At 75.5% G+C, this 23,105-nt stretch overlaps 1 protein-coding gene across 3 annotated transcripts; it reads right to left on the bottom strand.

Annotated features, from left to right (window-relative positions):
- Positions 1-356: 356 nt before the first annotated feature.
- On the bottom strand, positions 357-20,900 carry DLG4 (discs large MAGUK scaffold protein 4). Of its 3 annotated transcripts, none has more exons than XM_062600756.1 (21): positions 20,836-20,900; positions 15,540-15,605; positions 14,904-14,957; positions 13,668-13,718; positions 13,177-13,301; positions 10,355-10,524; positions 9,463-9,599; positions 8,817-8,961; positions 8,143-8,281; positions 7,512-7,668; positions 7,322-7,424; positions 7,036-7,150; positions 6,074-6,250; positions 5,485-5,521; positions 5,345-5,372; positions 5,013-5,060; positions 4,556-4,657; positions 2,988-3,160; positions 2,262-2,371; positions 1,693-1,784; positions 357-1,116 (listed from the first exon to the last, which is right to left on the bottom strand). In XM_062600756.1, exons 1-21 carry the CDS (start codon positions 20,863-20,865, stop codon positions 1,010-1,012), a joined length of 2,166 nt encoding a protein of 721 aa, XP_062456740.1. In that variant the 5' UTR covers positions 20,866-20,900; the 3' UTR covers positions 357-1,009. The 3 variants fall into 3 exon arrangements, with proteins under 3 accessions (XP_062456740.1, XP_062456741.1, XP_062456742.1); XM_062600757.1 differs by lacking the exon at positions 20,836-20,900 and adding an exon at positions 16,925-16,938; XM_062600758.1 differs by lacking the exon at positions 20,836-20,900 and adding an exon at positions 16,465-16,826.
- Between the last annotated feature and the right edge of the window lie 2,205 nt (positions 20,901-23,105).

Here is a 23,105-nt window from a genome sequence, read left to right as displayed (position 1 = left end):
TGGACCACGCCCCCGGGCCGTCGGCCAATCGGCAGCTCGCCGGGCGACTCATTGGCTGCGCGAGGTGGCAGTCAAGGGCTGCGCCGCCGGGCCCCGCCCCCGCAGACCAGCGCTCTCGTGACTCGCTTTATTCTCGCCTGCCCGTAGCGATAACGTCTCTATGCAAAATACTCTGCTCCGCCGGGCCGGGCCGGGCCGGGCCGGGCCGCGCCGAGCCGGGCCGGGCCGCGCCGAGCCGGGCCGGGCCGGGCCGCGCCGCGCCGAGCCGGGCCGCGCCGGGCCGGGCCGCGCCGCGCCGAGCCGGGCCGCGCCGGGCCGCGCCGAGCCGGGCCGGGCCGGGCCGGGCCGCGCCGCGCCGCGCCGAGCCGGGCCGCGCCGCACGCCCTCCGCCCGCGCGCGTACAAATATAGAGATTATATGTACAAAAACTCAAGTCCAAAGGCGACAGCCGGGCCCCCCCCAGCCCCGGCCCGGACGCCGGGGCCCCTGTTGGGCCGGGGGGCGGGTCGGGGGCTCCTCACCCCCCCGAAGCAGGGGGGGTCCCGACCCTCTGCACCACGCGCCGGGGGGCTGCTTTACCCCCCCTCGAGCCCCCCACCGTGGCCAGGAAGGTCCCACACGCGCCGGCCGGGGGGGCCCTGACCCAGCCCTGCCGCCGCTGGGGAGGGGGGTCCAGGGGGCTCCGGCTGCGCTGGGGGGGGGGCTCTGGCCCGCTGGCGGGGATCTCCAGCTGCGCTGGGGGTCTGGCTGTGCTAGGGGACCCGGTGGTGCCCCAGGGGGCCCTGGCCACGCTGGGGGGCCCAGCCATGTTGGGGGGTCTGGCGGCACTGCGGGGGTCTCTGGCTGCGCTGGGGGTCCAGCAGTGCCCCGGGGGGTCCAGCGGCGCTGCAGGGGTCTCAGGCTGCGCTGGGGGTCCGGCGGTGCCCCGGGGGGTCCAACGGCGCTGCAGGGGTCTCCAGCTGCGCCGGGGGGTCCAGCGGTGCTGCGGGGCGATGGGCGCCCCCCGCCCCTAGAGTCTCTCGCGGGCCGGCACCCAGATGTAGGGGCCCGAGAGCTCCTCGATGACCCGCTTCACCTTGTGGTAGATCTCCTCGAAGCTGTCGCCCTCCACCATGGCTGTGGGGGAAGCCGGGGGGTCATCGGGGGCCTGGGGGGGCTCCCTATGGCCCCAGGGATGGTTCTGCAGCTAGGGGGCCCCAGGGGGGCGGGTGTGGGGCCCAAGGGCATGGTTATGGGTCCCCAGGGGGTGATTATGGGCCCCTGTAGGGTGGCTTGGTTGCCCCATGGGGTAGTTATGGGTGCCCAGGGGTTGGTTATGGAGCTCCAGGGGGTGGTTATGGGTCCCCAGAGGGTGGCTGGGGGTCCCACTGGGGCAACTGTTCATCCCCATATTTCCCATGGGATGGCTGTGGGGTCACTGTGGGGTGGCCATAAGTCCTTCTGGTCCCTGTGGGGCAGCTGTGGGTCCCTCCAGTCGCTCTGGGGAGGCTCTAAGTCCCTGCAGGTTGCTATGGGGCAGTTGCAGGGTGGCTGTGGGTCCCCAAGGGGTGCTGTGGGGTGGCCGTGGGTCCCCGCAGGGCACCGTGGGGCAGCTGTGAGACCCCAGGGGCGGTGTGGGGCAGCCGTGAGTCCCCAAGGGCACTGTGGGGCGGCCGTGGGTCCCCAAGGGCGCTGTGGGGCGGCGGCACCCACCCGAGAAGCACTCGGTGAACTCCTGCTCCAGCTTGGTGGCCCGGTCGAAGGCCTTGCGCGCCTGCTCCTCCGTCACCCGCTTGCTGATCTCCCTGCGGGTGCCGCGTGCGAGGGGGCGGGGCTGCCACCGGCCCCGCCCACGGCCGGCCCCGCCCACGGCCGGCCCCGCCCACGGCCCCCAGCCCCAGGGACCGACTTTGCCCTGCTCAGCCTTGCCTCGGGGGCGGCCCCACCCGGCCCCCCCACCCAGGCCCCGCCCACGGACAAGACCCCGCCCCTGCACTCCACAAAGCCCCGCCCCCAGCCCACTACCCCCACCCCAAGCTCCTGTCTGGGGCTGGCGCAGTCCTGCTCAGCCCTGGGGGCGGAGACAGCCAGGCCCCGCCCCTTCAGACCCCGCCCCACAGCACATGGCCCCGCCCCCACAGGGGCTTGGCTCCACCCCAGTCAGCCCCAGCTGGGGGCGGAAACGATCCGCCCCTCCACGCCCCGCCTGGCCCCGCCCATCACTGCCATAGCCCCGCCCCTCCCCGCGGCCCCGCCCCTCCCCGCGGCCCCGCCCCGCTCACAGCACGTTCTCCAGCGACTTGGGGCGGATGAAGATGGCGATGGGGTGGAGCTGGGCAGCCTGGAGCCGCCGCACCGCGTTGGCCGACACGTCCAGGATGCAGTGCTTGCCCTGCGCGCGCCCCACGCGTCACCTCGCCGCTGCCGCCGCCTGCCGCGTCCCCCCCACGGCCGGCGTGTCCCCCCACGGCCGGCACCGCCTGCCTGCCGTGTCCCCCCCACGGCCGGCGTGTCCCCCCACGGCCGGCGTGTCCCCCCCATGGCCGGCACCGCCTGCCTGCCGTGTCCCCCCACGGCCGGCGTGTCCCCCCACGGCCGGCGTGTCCCCCCACGGCCGGCACCGCCTGCCTGCCGTGTCCCCCCACGGCCGGTGTGTCCCCCCCATGGCCGGCACCGCCTGCCTGCCGCGTCCCCCCCACGGCTGGCGTGTCCCCCCATGGCCGGTGTGTCCCCCCCATGGCCGGCACCGCCTGCCTGCCGTGTCCCCCCCATGGCCGGCGTGTCCCCCCATGGCCGGTGTGTACCCCCATGGCCGGCACCGCCTGCCTGCCGTGTCCCCCCCATGGCCGGCGTGTCCCCCCCATGGCCGGCACTGCCTGCCCGCCGTGTCCCCCCCCATGGCCAGTGTCCCCCCACAGGCCGTGTCCCTCCACGCCCCCCCCCAGCCAGTCTGTCCCTCCCCCCCGGCCGGCGCCCCCCGCCCCCCGCGCCCCCGGCGCGCCGCCCACCTGCTCGGCCACCTCGCGCACGGACTGCACGCTGGTGCCGTACAGGTGGCTGTTGTACTGCCCGGCCTCGATGAACTTGTGGCCCTGGATGTCCTTCTCCATCTTCTCCCGCGACGCCACGAAGTGGTAGTCGCGCCCGTCCACCTCGTACTCCCGCTTGGGCCGCGTGGTGTCTGCGGGGCGGCGTGTGGGCCCCCGGGCGCGCCGTGGGGGCCGCAGGGCGCGGGGGGCCGTGGAGGGACACAGAGGATGGGGGGACACGGGATGGGGGACACGGGGGGACATGGGGGGACGGGGGGGACATGGGGGGACACAGAGGATGGGGGGACACGGGATGGGGGACACGGGGGACACGGGGGGACATGGGGGGACACAGAGGATGGGACACAGGATGGGGGACACGGGGGGACGGGGGGACATGGGGGGACACAGAGGATGGGACACGGGATGGGGGACACGGGGGGACATGGGGGGAAATGGGGGGATGGGGGGACATGGGGGGACACAGAGGATGGGGGGACACGGGGACACGGGGGACACAGAGGACATGGGGGACGTGGGGGATAGGAGGATCACGGGGAACGGCACATGGGGATGGAGGGACGCAGGGACAGCACAGGGGACACGGGCACAGGGGCACGGAGCCAGGCCGTGGGCACCAGCACGGAGCCGGGGCACGGCCGGCGGGAGGGCCGCAGGGGCCACCACGTCCCGTCCTGTCCCCGTCCCCATCCCCGTCTTCGTCCCCGTCCTCGTCCCCATCTCATCCCCATCCTCATCCCATCCCCATCCCTGTCCTGTCCCATCCCGTCCCTGTCCCCTTCCCCTTCCCGTCCCCATCCCCATCCCCAGCCCTGTCCCTGTCCCTGTCCCATCCCATCCCCGTCCCCAGCCCCAGCCCGTCCCCGTCCCCGTCCCCATCCCCGTCCCTGTCCTGTCCCATCCCATCCTCGTCCCCAGCCCCAGCCCCGTCCCCGTCCCTGTCCCTGTCCCATCCTGTCCCCATCCCCAGCCCCATCCCCGTCCCTGTCCCGTCCCCGTCCCCAGCCCCGTTCCCGTCCCCAGCCCCGTCCCCAGCCCTGTCCTGTCCCATCCCATCCCCATCCCCATCCTTGTCCCCATCCCATCCCCAGCCCCAGCCCATCCCCGTCCCCGTCCCTGTTCCCGTCCCCAGCCCCAGCCCCAGCCCGTCCCCGTCCCTGTCCCAGCCCGTCCCTGTCCCCGTCCCGTCCCCGTCCCGTCCCCATCCCGTCCCGTCCCCGTCCCCAGCCCCAGCCCCAGCCCCGTCCCCGTCCCTGTCCCAGCCCGTCCCTGTCCCCGTCCCGTCCCCGTCCCCAGCCCCAGCCCCTGCCCCGTCCCCGTCCCTGTCCCGTTCCCGTCCCCAGCCCCGTCCCCAGCCCTGTCCTGTCCCATCCCATCCCCATCCTTGTCCCCATCCCATCCCCAGCCCCAGCCCGTTCCCGTCCCCAGCCCTGTCCTGTCCCCATCCCATCCCGTCCCGTCCCGTCCCCAGCCCCGTCCCCAGCCCGTCCCCGTCCCCTGTCCCGTCCGCCCGGCACCGCACTCACGGGGGACGCAGGACCCGAACTTGTCGGGGAACTCGGAGAGCAGGTCGTCGTTGACGCGGTCCTTGGTGGGGCCCAGGATGATGATGGGCCGGGCGTAGTGCACTGTGGGGCAGCGTCAGCGCCGCCGGCGCCCCGCCCCGGCCCCGCCCCGCCCGGCCCCGCCCCTGCCCCGCCCGGCCCCACCCCACCCAGCCCCGCCCCTGCCCCGCCCGCCCCGGCCCCGCCCGGCCCTGCCGCACCCCGGCCCCCACCCCCACCCGGCCCCGCCCCTGCCCCGCCCGCCCCTGCCCCGCCCGGCCCCACCCCACCCAGCCCCGCCCCAGCCCCGCCTCGCCCCTGCCCCACCCCGGCCCCGCCCCACCCGGCCCTGCCCCGCCCACCCCTGCCCCGCCCGGCCCCACCCCTGGCCCAGCCCCCACCCCCAGCCTTGGCCTGGCCCCCCCCCCCCCCCGCTCACCTTCCATCTGCGTCACCGTCTCGTAGCTCAGCACCGCGTCCTCCCGCCCTGCGGGGACGATGGTGTCACGCCCGGGGCCGCCGACGGGGGCCCCGGCATCCGGGGGGCTCCAGCGTCCGGGGGCCCCGCTCGGCCCCACCACCCCGGCGTCTGGGGGGCTCCAGCATCTGGGGCCCCGCTCAGATCTGTGCCCCCAGGGACCGTGGCGTCCGGGAGGGTGAAGCTGACAGAGGAGCAGGCCGAGCGGGGGACACAGGGACAGGCAGAGGGGGGCACAGGCGGAGGGAGCACAGGCGGAGGGGGCACAGGCGGAGGAAGCAGGCAGCACCCACCTTGCGAGCCCGATCCGGGCACCCGGTCCTGGGCCGCGGGGAGGCGACAGGAGGGGGAGAGAGAGAGAGTGAGAGAGGCAGGGGGGGCGGGGGGGGACGCGGCTGCCCCGCGACGGCCCCGCGACGGCCCCCGCGCTCACCTTGGCCTTCAGCCGCGTCCACTCCCGGCGCTCCACCCTGCCACGGAGAGAGGGCGCAGACGGGTCTCCCAGAGCCCCCCAGTCCCCTCCCAGTTCCCCCAGCCCCTCCTGGTGCCCTGGCGCCCTCTCAGAGCCCCCCAGTCCCCTCCCACTGCCCCCCAGTCCCCTCCTGGTCCCCCCCGTCCCCTCCCACTGCCCCCCAGCCCCCTCCTGGTCCCCCCCCGTCCCCTTCTGCTGCCCCCCAGCCCCTCCCAGTCCCCTCCTAGTCCCCCCCAGTCACCTCCCGCTGCCCCCCAGCCCCTCCCAGTCCCCTCCTGGTCCCCCCCGCCCCCTCCCACTGTCCCCAGTCCCCTCCCAGTCCCCTCCTGGTCCCCCCCGTCCCCTCCTGCTGCCCCCCAGTCCCCTCCTGGTCCCCCCCCAGTCCCCTCCTGCTGCCCCCAGCCCCTCCCAGTCCCCTCCTGGTCCCCCCCCGCCCCCTCCCACTGCCCCCAGTCCCCTCCCGGTCCCCCCCAGTCCCCTCCTGCTGCCCCCAGCCCCTCCTAGTCCCCCCCAGCCCCTCCGGCGCCCCCCACGCCCCCGGCGGCCGCACCGGCGCTTGCTGGGCACGAAGCCGACGTCGTGGGCCTGCCCGTCGGGCAGCACGTGCCGCGCCTGCCACCACTCCTCGTCGGAGGCGTCGAGCACGTGCAGCACGTCGCCGAAGCGGAAGCTCAGCGCCTGGCTCAGGAAGCCGCAGTCCTTGGTCTTGTCGTAGTCGAAGAGCGCCCTGGGGGGGCCGGGCTCAGCGCGGGCCGCGTCCGCCCCCGCCCCGGCACCCGCCGCCGCTGCCCCCCGCCCGCCGCACGGCGTCCCGGCGTCCCGCCGCCCCGGCACCCACCACATCCCGGCCCCCACCGCCCCGGCGCCCGCCCCCACCCGCCCGCCGCACGGCACCCGGCACATCCACATCCACCCCCGCCCCGGCACCCGCACCCCCGCCCGCCCGCCCCACGGCACCCGGCATCCCAGCGTCCGACTGCCCCGGCACCCGCCCGCCCGCACCCCGGCACCCAGCATCCTGCAGCCCCTGCACCCACATCCATGGCCCCCACTCACACCCCACCGCCCTGGCACCCCAGCACCCGGCGTCCTGGCACCCGGCATCCCAGCACCCGGCGTCCACCGCCCCGCTTGCACCCCACCGTCCTGCCGCCCTGGCACCCGGCATCCTGCCCCCCACCGCCCCGACGCCCCAGCACCCCAACTCCCCACCGCCCCGACTCCCTGGCACCCCGACTCCTCAGTGCCCTGACTCCCTGGCACCCCTACTCCCTGGCACCCCGACTCCCCGGCACCCAAGCGCCCCGACTCCCCAGCACCCCGGTGGTCAGACTCCCCGGCGCCCCAACTCCCCGGCGCCCCGACGCCCTGACTCCCCAGCGCCCCGGCGCCCCGATGCCCCAACTCCCCGGCGCCCCGGCGCCCTGACGCCCCGACTCCCCGGCGCCCCGACGCCCCGACTCCCCGCCACCCCGGCGCCCCGACCCCCCAGCGCCCCGGCACCCGCCTCACCGGATGTAGAAGCCGCGCTTGGGGTTGCTGCGCAGCGAGGCGGTGCCCGAGCCCAGGCTGCTGCTCAGCAGCTGCTCCCGCAGGTCGTGGATCTTGGCCTCGAAGCGGCTGTACTCTGCGGGGGGGCAGGCTCAGGCGGCCCCCGGCCGGGGCCCCGGCGGCCAGGCGCCCCCGGGACCCTCCTCAGCCCCACGGCCCCGGCGGCCGGGCGCCCCTCCGCACCCCGCTGCGCCCCCGCGACCCCCCTCAGCCCCACGGCCCCGGCGGCCGGGCCGCGCTGCCTCACCCTCGGGCTTGTACTGGGCGATGATGGTGACGGTCTGGCCGGCGTTCTTGAGGGCCACGGCCGCCTGCTCGTGCGTGGCGCTGCGCAGGTCCACGCCGTTCACCTGCGGGCGCAAGTGGGCGTCAGCGGGCGCTGCTGGCCCGGCCCAGCCCCGTCCCTGTCCCCATCCCGCTGCGCCGCAGGGCCTCACCGAGAGGATCTGGTCGCCCTTGCGCAGCTCCCCGCTGAGGTCGGCTGGGCCCCCCGCCAGGATGAAGGAGATGAAGATGCCTTCGCCGTCCTCCCCCCCCACGATGTTGAAGCCGAGCCCCGTCGAGCCCCGGTGGATCACGATGCGCCGTGGCTCCCTGGGGACGAGGACGCGTGGGGACACCCCCCGGGGACGCCCCTGGGGATGGGGGGCCCCAGGGATATCCCTTGGGGACGCCTGCTTGAGGATGCGGGGGCATCCTGGGATGTGGGGAGAGCTTGGGGCACAGGGACAACCCTGGGAATGTCCCCTTGGGGATGCAGGGACACCTTGGGACACATGGACACAGTATCCTGGGGACAAGCCCTTTGGGAGACTTTCTGGGGGATACTGGGACCCTCTGGGACCTCCTGGGCACGTCCCCTTGGGGATGTGGGGACACCCTGGGACAGGATATCCTGGGGCCGTGCCCTTGGGGACACCTTCTTGGGAACATCAGGACCCTCCAGGATGCTAGGACCTCCTGGGAACAGCCCTTGGGGACAAGGGGACAAGCTGTCCCCAGGGTACCCCTGTGTCCTGGGGATCCTTGGGGCCCCCCGGAGAACCCCCCGGCCGCCCTGGCGCCTACCTGGGCACATCATCTTCGGCCAGCAGGTCCTTGGGGCCGGGCGAGTAGCGGCGGGGGGACGTGGGCGTCATGGCCGGGGGGAACTCGGGGCCCAGGTAGCCCTGGGGGCCCAGCTCACTGTCCAGGTGCTGCGAGTAGGCTGCGGGGACGCGGGGACACGTCAGCAGGGATGCAGGGATGGCGGGGACTCCTCAGCTGGGACACGGGGACGTGATGGCGGGGACACGTCAGCGGGGACACGATCGTGGGGATGGTGGAGACACGATGGTGGGGACAGTGGGGACACCTCAGCCAGGACACAGGGACGTGATGGCAGGGACACATCAGCACTGGCATGATGGCGGGGATGGCGGGGACATGATGGCGGGGATGGTAGGGACACATCAGCGGGGACACGATGGTGGGGACGTGATGGCGGGGACGGTGAGGAGGTGGGAACGCGATGTGGGGGACGGCGGGGACACGTCAGCAGGGAGGTGGGGACACGATGGGGGGGACAGCAGGTGCTGGAGCAGAGGGGACCCACCACAACGGTGTGGGGGACGTTGGGGACCTGCCACCCTGGGGCCGGGGAGGGGGCCGGGGCTCAGAGGGGGACACGGGGGCTCCGGGGCGGCCCCCGTCCCCGGTGTGGCATCGTCCCCGCGCCCCCCGGGGTCCCCGCGCCCGCTCACAGCTGGTGATGTCGGGGGGCGCGTAGGCCTCGCCGAGGAAGACGCCGGCCGGCTTGGCCACCCGCAGGTAGACGACGTCGTAGGTGTTCTTCAGCGCCGCCACCGCGTCCTCGTGCATCACGTCCTCCAGGCTCACGTTGTTCACCTGCCGCCGGCGCCGGGCTGGGGGCCGCCCCGGAGCCCCCCATGACCCGCGAGCCCCGGCCGCCCTGCCAGCCCCCCGGATCCCCCTGCGCCCTCTGCGAGCCCACAGAGCCCCGTGAGCCCCCCACCACCACCCTGCAAAAGCCCCCCGGATCCCCCTGCACCCTCCGTGAGCCCCCAAAGGCCCCCGTGAGCCCCTTGGAGCCCCCCGTGAGCCCCCCACCACCCCACACGAGCCCCCTAGACGTCTGTGTTCCCTGTGCGAGTCCCCCGCTATCCCCTGGACCCCCATGTGAGCCCCCTGTGTGCGCCCCGGTGGCCCCAGGCCCCCCACGGCCCCCTGTGAGCCCCCCCTGAGCCCCCCCGAGCTGCCTGGTGGTCCCAGGCCCCTCGCAGACCCCCCGTGAGCCCCCTGGAGTCCCCCACGAGCCCCCCACAAGCCCCCCGGTGGCCCCAGGCCCCCCCGAGCCCCCCGGGGCCCCCCGCGCGCCCCCGCGCTCACGGCCAGGATCTTGTCGCCGATCTGCAGGCGCCCGTCCTTGTGCGCGGCGCCGCCCTCGATGACCTTGGTCACGTAGATGCTGTTGTCCCCCGGGATGTGCTGGTTGCCCACGCCGCCGGCGATGCTGAACCCCAGCCCTGCGCCCGCGGGGGCGTCAGGGGGCGGGGCCTCGGGGTGGGGCCTAAGGGGCGGGGCCCAAAGGGGTGGGGCCTCCGGGGCGGGGCCTCCCAGGGAGTGGGAGGAGCCCCAGGCTCCAAGGCCCGTCCAGGGGGTCACAAGAGCCCTGGGGCCGCCAGGCTGGGGGGGTCCCTGGTTTTGGGGGAGTCCCTGGGTCTGGGGGGGGTGCAGGGGTCCCCGCTTCAGGGGCCCTGGGGGGCTGCTGGCTCTCGGGCAGCTCCGGGTGTTGGTGTCTCAGGGCGGCTGCACCCCAGGCGGTCCCAGGGGTCCCGGGACTCTGGTGTCGGGGGTGTCGGGGGCCGGTCGGGGGCTGGTTCAGGAGCCGGGCAGGGGCCGGGCAGAGGCCGGTCGGGGGTCCCAGGGGCGGTCAGGGGTCCCAGGGGGCTGGTTGGGGGTCCTGGGGGCTGGTCGGGGGTCCCAGGGGGCTGGTCGGGGGTCCTAGGGGGCTGGTCGAGGGTCCTGGGGGCTGGTCGAGGGTCCTGGGGGGCTGGTTGGGGGTCCTGGGGGCTGGTCGGGGGTCCTGGGGGGCTGGTTGGGGGTCCCGGGGGCTGGTCGGGGGTCCTGGGGGCTGGTCGGGGGTCCTGGGGGGCTGGTCGAGGGTCCTGGGGGGCTGGTTGGGGGTCCCGGGGGCTGGTCGGGGGTCCTGGGGGGCTGGTCGGGGGTCCCGGGGGCTGGTCGGGGGTCCTGGGGGGCGGCTCAGGGCCGCCCCGCTCACCTTTGGGGCCCTTGATGAGCTTCACCTCGACGACCTTCTCGGCCAGGGCCTTGCGGCGCATGACGTAGAGGCGGACGATGGCGCCGGCCTCCTTGAGGGCCTCCACGGCGGTGCTGTGCGTCACCTCCCGCACGTCCACGTCGTTCACGAACAGGATGCTGTCGTTGACCCTGCGCCGCCGGCGTGCGAGTGAGGCGGCCGCGCGTGGGGGCCCGCGCGTGGGGGCCCCGGCCCGCACGGCCTCGCACGGCCTCGCACGGGGAGACACGCCGCCTCGCACGGCCTCGCACGGCCCCGCACGGCCCCACACGGCCTCGCACGGCCTCGCACGGCCTCGCACGGCCTCGCACGGCCTCGCACGGGGAGACACGCCGCCTCGCACGGCCCCGCACGGCCCCACACGGCCTCGCACGGCCCCACACGGCCCCACACGGCCCCACACGGCCTCACACGGCCTCGCACGGCCTCGCACGGCCTCGCACGGCCCCACACGGCCTCGCACGGCCTCACACGGCCCTGCACGGCCCCACACGGCCTCACACGGCCTCGCACGGCCCCACACGGCCTTACACGGCCCCACACGGCCTCGCACGGCCTCACACGGCCCCGCACGGCCCCACACGGCCTCGCACGGGGAGACACGCCGCCTCGCACGGCCCCGCACGGCCTCGCACGGCCTCGCACGGCCTCGCACGGCCCCACACGGCCCCACACGGCCTTGCACGGCCCCACACGGCCTCGCACGGCCCCACACGGCCTCGCACGGCCTCGCACAGCCTCGCGCGGACCCGCACGGCCCCACACGGCCCCGCACGGCCTCGCACGGCCTCGCACGGCCCCACACGGCCCCGCACGGCCTCGCACGGCCTCGCACGGCCTCGCACGGCCCCGCACGGCCTCGCACGGCCCCGCACGGGGAGACACGCCGCCTCGCACGGCCCCGCACGGCCTCGCACGGCCTCGCACGGCCCCGCACGGCCTCACACAGCCTCGCACGGCCTCGCACGGCCCCGCACAGCCTCGCACAGCCTCGCACAGCCTCGCACGGCCTCACACAGCCTCGCACGGCCCCACACGGCCTCGCACGGCCTCGCACGGCCTCACACGGCCTCGCACGGCCTCGCACGGGGAGACACGCCGCCTCGCACGGCCCTGCACGGCCTCACACAGCCTCGCACGGCCTCGCACGGCCTCGCACGGCCTCACACGGCCTCGCACGGCCTCGCACGGGGAGACACGCCGCCTCGCACGGCCCCACACAGCCTCGCACGGCCTCGCACGGCCTCACACAGCCCCGCACAGCCTCACACAGCCTCGCACGGCCCCGCACGGCCTCGCACGGCCCCGCACGGCCTCGCACAGCCTCACACAGCCTCGCACGGCCCTGCACAGCCTCACACAGCCCCGCACGGCCTCACACAGCCCTGCACAGCCTCGCACAGCCCCGCACAGCCTCGCACGGCCCCGCACGGCCTCGCACGGCCTCACACGGCCCTGCACAGCCTCGCACAGCCTCGCACAGCATCGCACAGCCCCGCACAGCCCCGCACGGCCTCGCACGGCCCCGCACGGCCCTGCACAGCCTCGCACAGCCCCGCACAGCCCCACACAGCCCCGCATGGCCTCGCACGGCCCCGCACGGCCTCGCACGGCCCCGCACGGCCTCGCACGGCCTCGCACAGCCTCACACAGCCCCACACAGCCTCGCACAGCCCCACACGGCCTCACACGGCCCTGCACAGCCCCGCACAGCCTCACACGGCCCCGCACAGCCTCGCACGGCCCTGCACAGCCTCGCACAGCATCGCACAGCCTCGCACAGCCCCACACAGCCTCGCACAGCCCCGCACGGCCCCGCACGGCCCTGCACAGCCTCGCACAGCCCCACACAGCCCCGCATGGCCTCGCACGGCCCCGCACAGCCTCGCACGGCCCCGCACGGCCTCGCACGGCCTCGCACAGCCTCACACAGCCCCACACAGCCTCACACGGCCTTGCACGGGGAGATACACCACCTCGCATGGCCCGATGCCACCTCGCATGGCCCCACGCAGCCTCGTACGGCCTCGCACAGAGAGACATGGCACCTTGCATGGCCCCACATGACCTTGCGTGGAGGGGACCGGCCACCTTGTACAGCCCACATGGCCTCGCACAGGGGAACCGATGTCTTGCACAGCCTTGCGCGGCCCCCGCACAACCTTGCCCCACGCAGCCTTGCACTGCAGGACCCACTGCTTCACACAGCCTCGCACGGCAACGCCCTGCCGCCTCGCACAGCCTCGCACTCTGGCTGAGCCCTGCACACTTGCATAGCCCAGCAGCCTTGCGTGGCCTCACATGGTGGCAGGAACCCACAGCACGGCCTGGCACAGCCCAGCATGGCACAGCCCAGCACAGCCTGGCCCGGCGCGGTGCAGCCCAGCCAGGCACAGCGCAGCGCAGCCCTGCACAGCCTGGCCCGGCACAGCGTGGTGTGGTGCAGTGCAGCCTGGCACAGCCCCGCACAGCCCGGCATGGCACGGCCTGGCCAGGCACGGTGCAGCCCAGCCGGGCACAGCCCAGCGCAGCCCTGCACAGCCCGGCATGGCACGGCCTGGCCCGGCGCGGTTCAGCCCAGCCGGGCACAGCCGAGCACAGCCCCGCACAGCCCAGCCTGGCACAGCCCCGCACGGCACAGCATGGCACGGTCTGGCCCGGCGCGGTGCAGCCCAGCCTGGCACAGCCCAGCGCAGCCCCGCACAGCCCAGCCTGGCACAGCCCAGCGCAGCCCGGCATGGCACAGCACGGCACGGTCTGGCCCGGCGCGGTGCGGCGCCTACCTGAGCCGGCCGTCCTGGGCGGCGGCACCGCCGGGGATGATCTTGGTGATGAAGATGCTGGGGTCGTCGCCCACGTGGGGGTTGTCGGTGCCGCCGGCGATGCTGAAGCCCAGCCCCGAGTTGCCCTGTGCCGCGGCGGTCCGTCAGCGTCGGGCAGGGCCGCGGCTGCGGCGGGGGCGCTCAAGGGGGTCCCAGGGGGGTGTTGGGGGGTGCCGGGGGGGCTGGGGTTCTCTGGGGGTCCCTGAGGGCACTGGGGGGGTCTCAAGGGGGGTTCTCTGGGGGCCCCCAGGAGGCATTGGGGGCCTTGAGGGGAGTCCCTGGGGCATTGGGAGTCCCTGGGGGTCCCCAGGAGGTGTTGGGGGGCTTGAAAGGGGTCCCTGTGGTATTGGGGGCTCCTGGGGGTCCCCGGGGGGGGGTCACACGGGGCCCCTGGAGGTCCCCAGGGGGCGTTGGGGGGCTCGAGGGGGGCTCTGGGGCACGGCGGATCTCACCCGCTCCAGCGTGATCTCCTCGTACTCCATCTCGCCCTCGGTGCCGTTCACCTGCGGGACAGGCGCGGGGGGGCGAGGACATGGGGGGCATGGGAGGGGGCACAAGGTGTGCGGGGGGCACGGGGGGACATGGGGAGATGCATGGGGATACGAGGGGCATAAGGGGATTGGGGGCACAGGGAGACATGGGGGGACACAGGGGGCTGTGGAAGGGCTGTGAGGGGGACATGAGGGGCTGCGAGGGGCCATGGGGGACCGCACGGGGCTATGAAGAGCTGGGGGTGTCACAGGGGCTGTGGGCGGACATATGGGGCTGTGGGGGGCTATGAGGAGCTGGGGGGACAGGGGGAGCCGTGGGGGGCCGCAGGTGGACATAGGGGGGCCGAGGGGGCCAAGGGGGCCAAGGGGGGGCCAAGGGGGCCGTGGGGAGTCAAGGGGGTGCGCAGGTGTACATGGGGGGCCAAGGGGGCTATGGGGGACCGAGGGGGCCACTGGTGGACATGGGGGGCCGAGGGGGCTGTGGGAGGTTAAGGGGGCCGCGGGTGGGCGTGGGGGGCTGTGGGGGGCCGAGGGGGCCGCAGGTGGACATGGGAGGCCGTGGGGGCCGCGGGTGGATGTGGGGGGCCGAAGGTGGATGTAGGGGGCCACGGGGGGGGGGGCCGCGGGTGGACGTGGGGGGCCGCGGGGGCCGCGGGTGGACGTGGGGGGCCGAGGGTGGATGTAGGGGGCCACGGGGGGGGGGGCCGCGGGTGGACGTGGGGGGCCGTGAGGGGCAACAGGGGGCTGTGGGGGCCGCGGGTGGACGTGGGGGGCCGCGGGGGCTGTGGGTGGACGTGGGGGGCCGTGAGGGGCCACGGGGGGCCGTGGGGGCCGTGGGGGGCTGCGGGAGCCGTGGGGGGCCGCGGGGGGCCGCGGGTGGCCGAGGACGGCCGCGGGGGCCGTGGGTGGACGTGGGGGGCCGCGGGGGGCCGAGGGGGCCGCGGGTGGACGTGGGGGGGCCGTGAGGGGCAACGGGGGGCTGTGGGGGCCGCGGGTGGACGTGGGGGGCTGCGGGGGCTGTGGGTGGACGTGGGGGGCCATGAGGGGCCACGGGGGGCCGTGGGGGCCGTGGGGGGCCGCGGGAGCCGTGGGGGCCGCGGGTGGCCGAGGAGGCCGCGGGGGCCGTGGGTGGACGTGGGGGGCCGCGGGGGGCCGAGGGGGGCCGCGGGTGGACGTGGGGGGCCGGCGCCCACTCACGTAGGCTGGGGCCTCCAGCGTGTCGGTGTTGACGATGACGGGGGGCGAGTTCGCCTGGGGGCAGCGGGGGGGTCAGACCTCCCGGGCCGGCACCGCCGCATCCCCCCCCCGCAACGGTTACCACGGCGACACCGCGGCAACCGGCCGGGCGGTCGCCATGGCGACGGCGAGATGGGGCTGTCCCCGCCCCCCCTCCCCCCGCGAGACGCGAAGGATGCTGGGAAACGAGGACCCGCCCCCCCCCCCCCCCGGGGGTCCGGCGGCCCCGGGCGGGCGGCGGCGCCGCCCCGTTGTCCCCGCGGACCAGCCGGGCGCGGACACGGCGCGGGGCCGCGCGGGGCCCGGGCGTCCGGGAGCCCCGCGCCCGCGGGGAGCCGCCGCCGCGCCGCCGGCAGCCCGGGGCTCCGCGCCGGCCGGGCCGGGCCCGCGCGCGCCGCGCACACGCGTGGGCCGCACGCGCCACACACGTGGCACGGGCAACGCACCACGCCAGGCGCCCGCGTGGGGCCGCCGGGCCCGCGCGAGCCGCGTGCCGTCGCCCACGCGTGGGACGGGGCCGCAGCGGCCCGCGTGCAGTGGGCGGGGCTGGCGCGGGCGGGCGGGGCCGAGGGGCGGGGCCGAGGGGCGGGGCCTTACCTGGCTGGGCAGGTGGGCGGGGCTCTGCTCCAGGGGGGGGCTGTCCTCATCTTGGTACCGGTACTTCTGCGGGGGGGGGGGGGGGGTCGCCCTCAGGCCGGGCCTCCGGGGCCCCGGCGTCCGGGGGGCCCTGGCGTCCGAGGGGAGGGGCCCCGGCGTCCGCGGGGGGGCCGCTCAGCCCGCGGGGCCCTGGCGTCCGGGGGGGGCGGCGTCCGGGGGGGGCGGCGTCCGGGGGGAGGGGCCCCGGCGTCCGGGGGGAGAGGGGGGCCGGCGTCCGGGGGGAGGGGCCCCAGCGTCCGGGGAGGGGGGCCCCGGCGTCCGGGGGGAGAGGGGGGCCGGCGTCCGGGGGGAGGGGCCCCAGCGTCCGGGGGGGGGGGGCCCGGCGTCCGGGGGGGGGCGTCCGGGGGGAGGGGCCCCAGCGTCCGGGGGGGGGCCCCGGCGTCCGGGGGAAGAGGGGCCCCAGCGTCCGCGGGGAGGGGCCGCTCAGCCCACGGGGCCCCGGTGTCCAGCCCCCCCCCCCGCCCCGCACCGCATGCGCTAACGAAGCAGCCAGGGGCTCCTCGATAATTAATGGAGCAGCGGGACAGAAAGCACAACCCCCCCCCCGAGCTCTTGGGACCCCCCTGCTCCCTCCCCCCCTCCTGGGGGCCCAGGCGTCCGGCGGGGGGGGGGGGCGCTCGGCACTGGGTTAATCTCAGCTGCGATCTGCAGCCTGGCAAATCCGCGGGGGGGGGGCCGGAGGGGATTACGGGGCTAAGCCAGGGGGCGGGGGGCGGGCGCGGCGGGGGGGCGCCCAGTGCTCCCAGCGCCCGCAGTGCTCCCAGGCTGAGCCGTCCCAGTGCTCCCAGCACTCCCAGTCCAAGCTGTCCCAGCGCCCCCAGTGCTCCCATTGTGAGCTGTCCCTGGGCTCTCAGTCCAGCCGTACCTGGACCTCCACTGCTCCCAGTCCCAGTGCTCCCATCATTCCCAATATCCGCAGTCCAAGCTGTCCCAGCATCCCCAGTGCGAGCTGTCCCTGGCACTCCCAGTGCTCCCAGTCCAGCCATACGTGGACCTCCAGTGCCGCCAGTCCCAGTGCTCCCATCACCCCCAATGGCCCCAGTCCAAGCTGTCTCCATATCCTCAGAGCTCTCAGTGCCCGAGCCCAGCGCCCTCAGTTCCTGCTGTCCCAGCGTTCCCAGTCTGAGCCATCCAGGTACTCCCAGCACCACCAGCACCCCAGCCCAGTCCTCCCATTGGCCCCAGTGCCCCAGCCCAGTGCTCTCAGTGTCACAGCCCAGCACTCTGTGCCCCCAGCACCCCAGCCCTGCACCCCCAGCACCCCAGCCCAGTGCCCCACCCAGCACTCCCAGTGCCCCCAGTGCCCCGGCCCCCGCCATCCCCACCTTGCAGCCGAAGGCGAGCGAGAGGCTGCGGTCGCGACAAACCACCCGGCACTGGCAGAGCAGCGGCGAGAAGCAGCCGGGGGGGCGGAAGGGGCCCGAGACCCCCCCGAGCGCTGCCGGCGCCCCGGGGCCGCCGGGCGCCCGGCGCCCGCCCGGCGCCGCCATGGCGCCATGCCCCGGCGCCCTCCCCCCGGATTAAGGGCCCGCGGTAATCGGCCCCGCGCGCGGATTAGCGGCAGGGAGGGGCCGGGCGCCGCTGCCCCCCGCTGCCCCCCAGGCGGGCGCTGCCCCCCCCCGCCATTGCGCCCCCCCGGCCCCCTGTACGCTGCTCGGGATTGACACCCTCTTGGCCACCGAAACCCAACAAGGACTGCCCCCCCCGGCCAGCCCTGACCCCTGACCCCTGAGACCCCGGCCGGTACCGACCCCCCCGGCACCCGTACACCGCCCGGCACTGACCCCTGACCCCTGACCCCCCGGCCGGTACCGACCCCCCTCGGCACCCGTACACCGCCCGGCACTGACCCCTGACCCCTGAGACCCCGGCCGGTACCGACCCCCCCGGCACCCGTACACCGCCCGGCACTGACCCCTGACCCCTGAGACCCCGGCCGGTACCGACCCCCCCGGCACCCGTACACCGCCCGGCACTGACCCCTGACCCCCCGGCCGGTACCGACCCCCCTCGGCACCCGTACACCGCCCGGCACTGACCCCTGACCCCTGAGACCCCGGCCGGTACCGACCCCCCCGGCACCCGTACACCGCCCGGCACTGACCCCTGACCCCTGACCCCCCGGCCGGTACCGACCCCCCTCGGCACCCGTACACCGCCCGGCACTGACCCCTGACCCCTGAGACCCCGGCCGGTACCGACCCCCCCGGCACCCGTACACCGCCCGGCACTGACCCCTGACCCCTGAGACCCCGGCCGGTACCGACCCCCCCGGCACCCGTACACCGCCCGGCACTGACCCCTGACCCCCCGGCCGGTACCGACCCCCCTCGGCACCCGTACACCGCCCGGCACTGACCCCTGACCCCTGAGACCCCGGCCGGTACCGACCCCCCCGGCACCCGTACACCGCCCGGCACTGACCCCTGACCCCTGAGACCCCGGCCGGTACCGACCCCCCCGGCACCCGTACACCGCCCGGCACTGACCCCTGACCCCTGAGACCCCGGCCGGTACCGACCCCCCCGGCACCCGTACACCGCCCGGCACTGACCCCTGACCCCTGAGACCGCGGCCGGCACCGACCCCCCTCGGCACCCGTACACCGCCCGGCACTGACCCCTGACCCCTGAGACCCCGGCCGGTACCGACCCCCCCGGCACCCGTACACCGCCCGGCACTGACCCCTGACCCCTGAGACCCCGGCCGGTACCGACCCCCCCGGCACCCGTACACCGCCCGGCACTGACCCCTGACCCCTGAGACCCCGGCCGGTACCGACCCCCCCGGCACCCGTACACCGCCCGGCACTGACCCCTGACCCCTGAGACCGCGGCCGGCACCGACCCCCCTCGGCACCCGTACACCGCCCGGCACTGACCCCTGACCCCTGAGACCGCGGCCGGCACCGACCCCCTCGGCACCCGTAAGCTGCCCCGCCTCTACTACGGCTCCCCGGCAGCCGAGGGCCCCGGGGCTGCGGGGGGGGGGGAGGGCGGAGGAGGTCCCTCAGTGCCCCGAGTGACGTCATCCCGCAGGTTCCTCCCCGCCCCGTACCTGTTGCCGCGGCAACGAGGAGCGCGAAGGGGTTAACGGGCGGGACCGGGGCGCGGGGGCCGCGGCGGCGCCTGCGCATGCGCGGGGGCGGAGAGCGCACGTGGGGGGCGGGGCCGGCCCCCCGCCACCGCCTCCAGCCGCCGTTGCCGGGCAACGGCGCGAGCCCGCGTCGCCCGGCAACGGGAGGGACCGCGTCGCCTAGCAACGGGAGGGACCGCGTCGCCTAGCAACGGGAGGGACCGCGTCGCCTAGCAACAGCACGGGGTGGGCAGAGGCACCGGCACCGACACGCGTGTGCGGACACGGACACAGCACCGGACGTGCCCACGTGAGCACGGCACCGGCACACGTGAGCGGCAAGGCCAGACTCGTGTGGGGACTCGGAACCGGCCACCGGCCGGACACATGTGCGTGGACACGGACACGGGCCTGTGTGCGTGGACACAGCTCCGACACGCGTGTCCCTGTGCCAGCTCCACACTCGTACGCGTACGGCACTGGCCCCAACACATGTGACTGTGCACCAGCCCTGCTCCTGCATGTGTGTGCACACGGACACAGCACACGCACAGGTGTGACCGGATACAACGCGCACACGGACACAGTGTGCACACATGCGGGTGGACCTGGTCGGGCGCGCACACACATGTGCATGGACACGCCATGGTGCCCTCCCCGCCCCACACACACTCCATGCCACACACAGGCTGCCCAGCACACGCAGCCCCAGCCCCGCGCAGGCTGGGGGCAGCAGTTCCTGAAACACCCCTGGAGTTACCCTGTTCCCATGGTGATGGGGAGTTGGTGGAAAAAGGGAAACAGGCAGAGAGACAGGTGTGTGGGTGCACATGCATGTGCACACACCACCAGGCAGTGATGGTGGGCAGCTGCCCGGGCCAGCCGTGCACGCGGGACCACAGCGGCAGCTGCCACAGTCAGCACAGCCGCGCACAGCCACACACAGGCACTTCCTTGCATGTCGCCGCGCAGCCCCCACGCACACGCACGGCACCATGGCAACCCGCGCACACGCACCGCCACATGCGGCCGCCCCCTCACCGGGGGATGTGGGGGACGGCTGTGTCCCCCCAGCAGCCCAGTGCCATAGACACCTACAGCTCCGCAGTGGCAGAGAGACCCTGGCCCACGCTGCAGACACCAAGGCCTCCCCCGGCACAGAGACCATGAGACCGTCAGCACCACAGAGAGCTACTGCTGCCCCCCTGGGGTGCCAGAGTGGCCTGGCCCCCTGGCAGTCCCCTACTCCAGTGCGACACCAGAAAAACAGAGAGAAGCCCCCCCCCCGTGCTACAGAATACTCCCCAAGTACCATAGAGAGGACCCCCAGCACCCCAAGACCAGCGAGTGGCCTCCCCCAGGACTCCCCCCATACCATAGAGAGCCCCCCCACACCGCAGAGAAGGCCCCCACCGGTGTCATAGAGTGCTACACAGTTCCCCCTCCCTGAGTATCATGCAGAGGGTCGTCAGACCACCAGTACCATAGAGAACGGCCCCAGGCCCCAGTGCCACAGAGTGTTCCCCCAGACTCCACAGTACCATAAAGATGTTCTCCCCCTCAGCACCACAGAGTGGTCCCCTCAACCCTCAGGACCATAGAGAGCCCCCCCCAGGACCTCCGAGTGCCCTCCCCAGGCAACCGGGAGCATAGAGAGGCCCCGCAGGACCACAGAGTGCCCCCTTCTGAGCTCCAAGACCATAGAGAGGCCCCAAAGGACCACAGAGTGGCTCCCCCCGACCCCCAGGACCATAGAGAGGCCCCGCAGGACTGCAGAGTTGTTCCCCGATGCCCAGGACCATGGAGAGCGCCCCCAGCAGCCCAAGGACCACCGAGCGTCGCCCCTGCCCCCCCTCCAGGACCACAGAGAGCACCCCGAGGACTCTAGAGAGGCCCCCTAGAGCCCCCCCGCGACCCCCAGGACCATAGAGAGCAACCCCCAGGCTCCCCCAGGACCAGAGAGCCCCCCCGGGACCCCAGAGTGCCCCCCGACCATAGAGAGCCCCTCAGCACCACGGAGAGCGCCCTGCATCACCATAGAGCTCCCCCCGCACAGGACCATAGAGCGGCCCCCGCCGCCGCATCGCGGCCCGCGGCCGCAGCCGGCCCCCGCCGCCCGTCCCGGCCCCGGCATCCCCGCCGCCCCCGCTCCCCGCGGTACCTTGGTGGTGACGATGCAGAGACAGTCCATGGCGGCCGGGGCCGGGGCCGGCGCTCATGGGCCGCCGGGGCGGGCGGGGGCTGGGCCGGGGCCGCCCGGGAGCGGGGCCGGAGCGGCGGGAGCGGCGGCGGGCGCGGCGGGGGGCGGCGGGGAGGGAGGGAGGGAGAAGGGAGGAGGGAGGGAGGGAGGGAGGGGGCGGCGGCGGCGGGGCCGGGGCGGGGGCCGGGACGGGGGCCGGGGGCGCCGGGCCGGGGCGGCGGAGGCCGCGGGCGCAGGACGCGGGGACGGAGGCAGCGGCGGGCGGAGGCGCCGGGGCGGGGGGGGCGGGGCGCGGGGCGGGGCGGGGCGGGGGGCGCTTAACCCCTCCCCTCCCGGCACCGGCGGCTGCGGGAGCGGCGGGGGCCCGAGGGGGCTTGTGCCCATGTGAGGGCCCGGGGTCGTGCGGGGGGGCGAGGGGGCTCGCGGCGCCCGTGCGAGGCCCCGGGGTCGTGCGGGGGGACGAGGGGGCTCGCGGCGCCCGTGCGAGGCCCGGGGTCGTGCGGGGGGGCGAGGGGGCTCGCGGCGCCCGTGCGAGGCCCCGGGGTCGTGTGAGGCTGCAGAGAGGCTCCCAGGCCCCAAGCGAGACCCCGAAGGCCTCGCATGGGGCCGCGGCCGGGCCCCACGCGGAGGCTCCGGCGGAGGGAATGGCGGCGGCGGCCTGCATGGGCACCGGCGCACACACGTGTCCTGCACTGGGAGGACATCAGTCCTACCCCAGGAGCACACGTGTGTCCCACGCCTGGAGCACATGTCCTGCACCCAGCGCAGATTCGTGTCCCACACCCAGAGCACAGGTATGTTGCATATGCAGCGCACGTGCATGTCCCGTGCCTAGCGCATGCCTGAAGCACACGCACGTCCCGTGCCAGGAGCACACGTGTCCCATACGCAGCACAGATGTCACACACGTGGTGCACATGCATGTCCTGCGCCTGGAGAACATGTGTGTCCCACACCCAGAGCACAGAGGTGTTGCACACACAGTGCACACGTGTCTTGCGCCTGGAACACACGTGTCCCATGCACACGCGTGTCGTGGTGTTACCCGGGGCTGGGGGGACACGGGGGGGGCCTCCGACACCGCCACCTCGTAGCTCTCCTGGATGTCTGCAGGGATCTGGGAGTGAGCCCGGGGACCCCCGGCCCCCCTCCGCCCCAGGCCCCCCCACGGGCCCCACCACCCCCCCATGGGCCCCCCAAGCCCTCTCATGCCCCCCAGATCCCCCATGGGCCCCCCAAGCCCTCTCAGGGCCTCCCTGCCCCCCCTCTGCCCTAGCCCCCCCCATGTGCCCCCATGGGCCCCCCAAGCCCTGTCATGGACCCCCGGCCCCTCCATGGGCACCCTATTAACATAGATTAATGCTAATTTTATCTCCACCCATGCAGGCCCCTCCCCAAAGCCCCTCCCCTCAGGCCCCGCCCCTCCCCGAAGCCCCCCCCCGGCTCCCCCAAGTACTGAGCAGGGCCTGGAAGAGGCGGCTCTGCAGCACCCCATAGCCCCCCCAGTCCCCCCATAGCCCCCCAGCACCCCATAGCCCACCCCCCATACCGAGCAGGGCCTGGAAGAGGCGGCTGTGCAGCACCCCATAGCCCCCCCCCAGTCCCCGCATAGCCCCCCAGCACCCCATAGCCCCCCCCCATACCGAGCAGGGCCTGGAAGAGGCGGCTCTGCAGCACCCCCAGGAGCTGCTGTGCCCGCAGCCGCAGCGGCTGCTCCAGGGCCTCCTCCAGCCGCCGGCGCCCCCCTGCCGAGCACCCGCCGGGGGCAGGGTGAGCGCGCGCCCCATAGGCCCCCTGCCCCCCTGCCGGGCACCCGCCGGGGGCAGGGTGAGCGCGCGCCCCATAGGCCCCCTGCCCCCCTGCCGGGCACCCGCCGGGGGCAGGGTGAGCGCGCGCCCCATAGGCCCCCTGCCCCCCTGCCGGGCACCCGCCGGGGGCAGGGTGAGCGCGCGCCCCATAGGCCCCCTGCCCCCCTGCCGGGCACCCGCCGGGGGCAGGGTGAGCGCGCGCCCCATAGGCCCCCTGCCCCCCTGCCGGGCACCTGCCCCACGGACCTGCCACCCCACGGACTCCCTGGCCCACTGACATGCCCGATGGACCCGTGGACCCGCTGCCCCACGAACCTGCCCCCCCCACTGCCAGGCACCCGCTGGCGGTCAGGGTGGCCTGTACCCCAGGGACCTGTCACCCCACAGACGCAGCACCCGTCCCTGGGCACCCACGGGGCATCG

The sequence above is a fragment of the Rhea pennata genome (assembly GCF_028389875.1).
Source record: "Rhea pennata isolate bPtePen1 chromosome 34 unlocalized genomic scaffold, bPtePen1.pri SUPER_34_unloc_3, whole genome shotgun sequence".
Taxonomy (NCBI): Eukaryota; Metazoa; Chordata; class Aves; order Rheiformes; family Rheidae; genus Rhea; species Rhea pennata.
The sequence above is the reverse complement of the archived record's forward strand: the minus strand, read 5'-3'. Positions and strand labels throughout refer to the sequence as shown.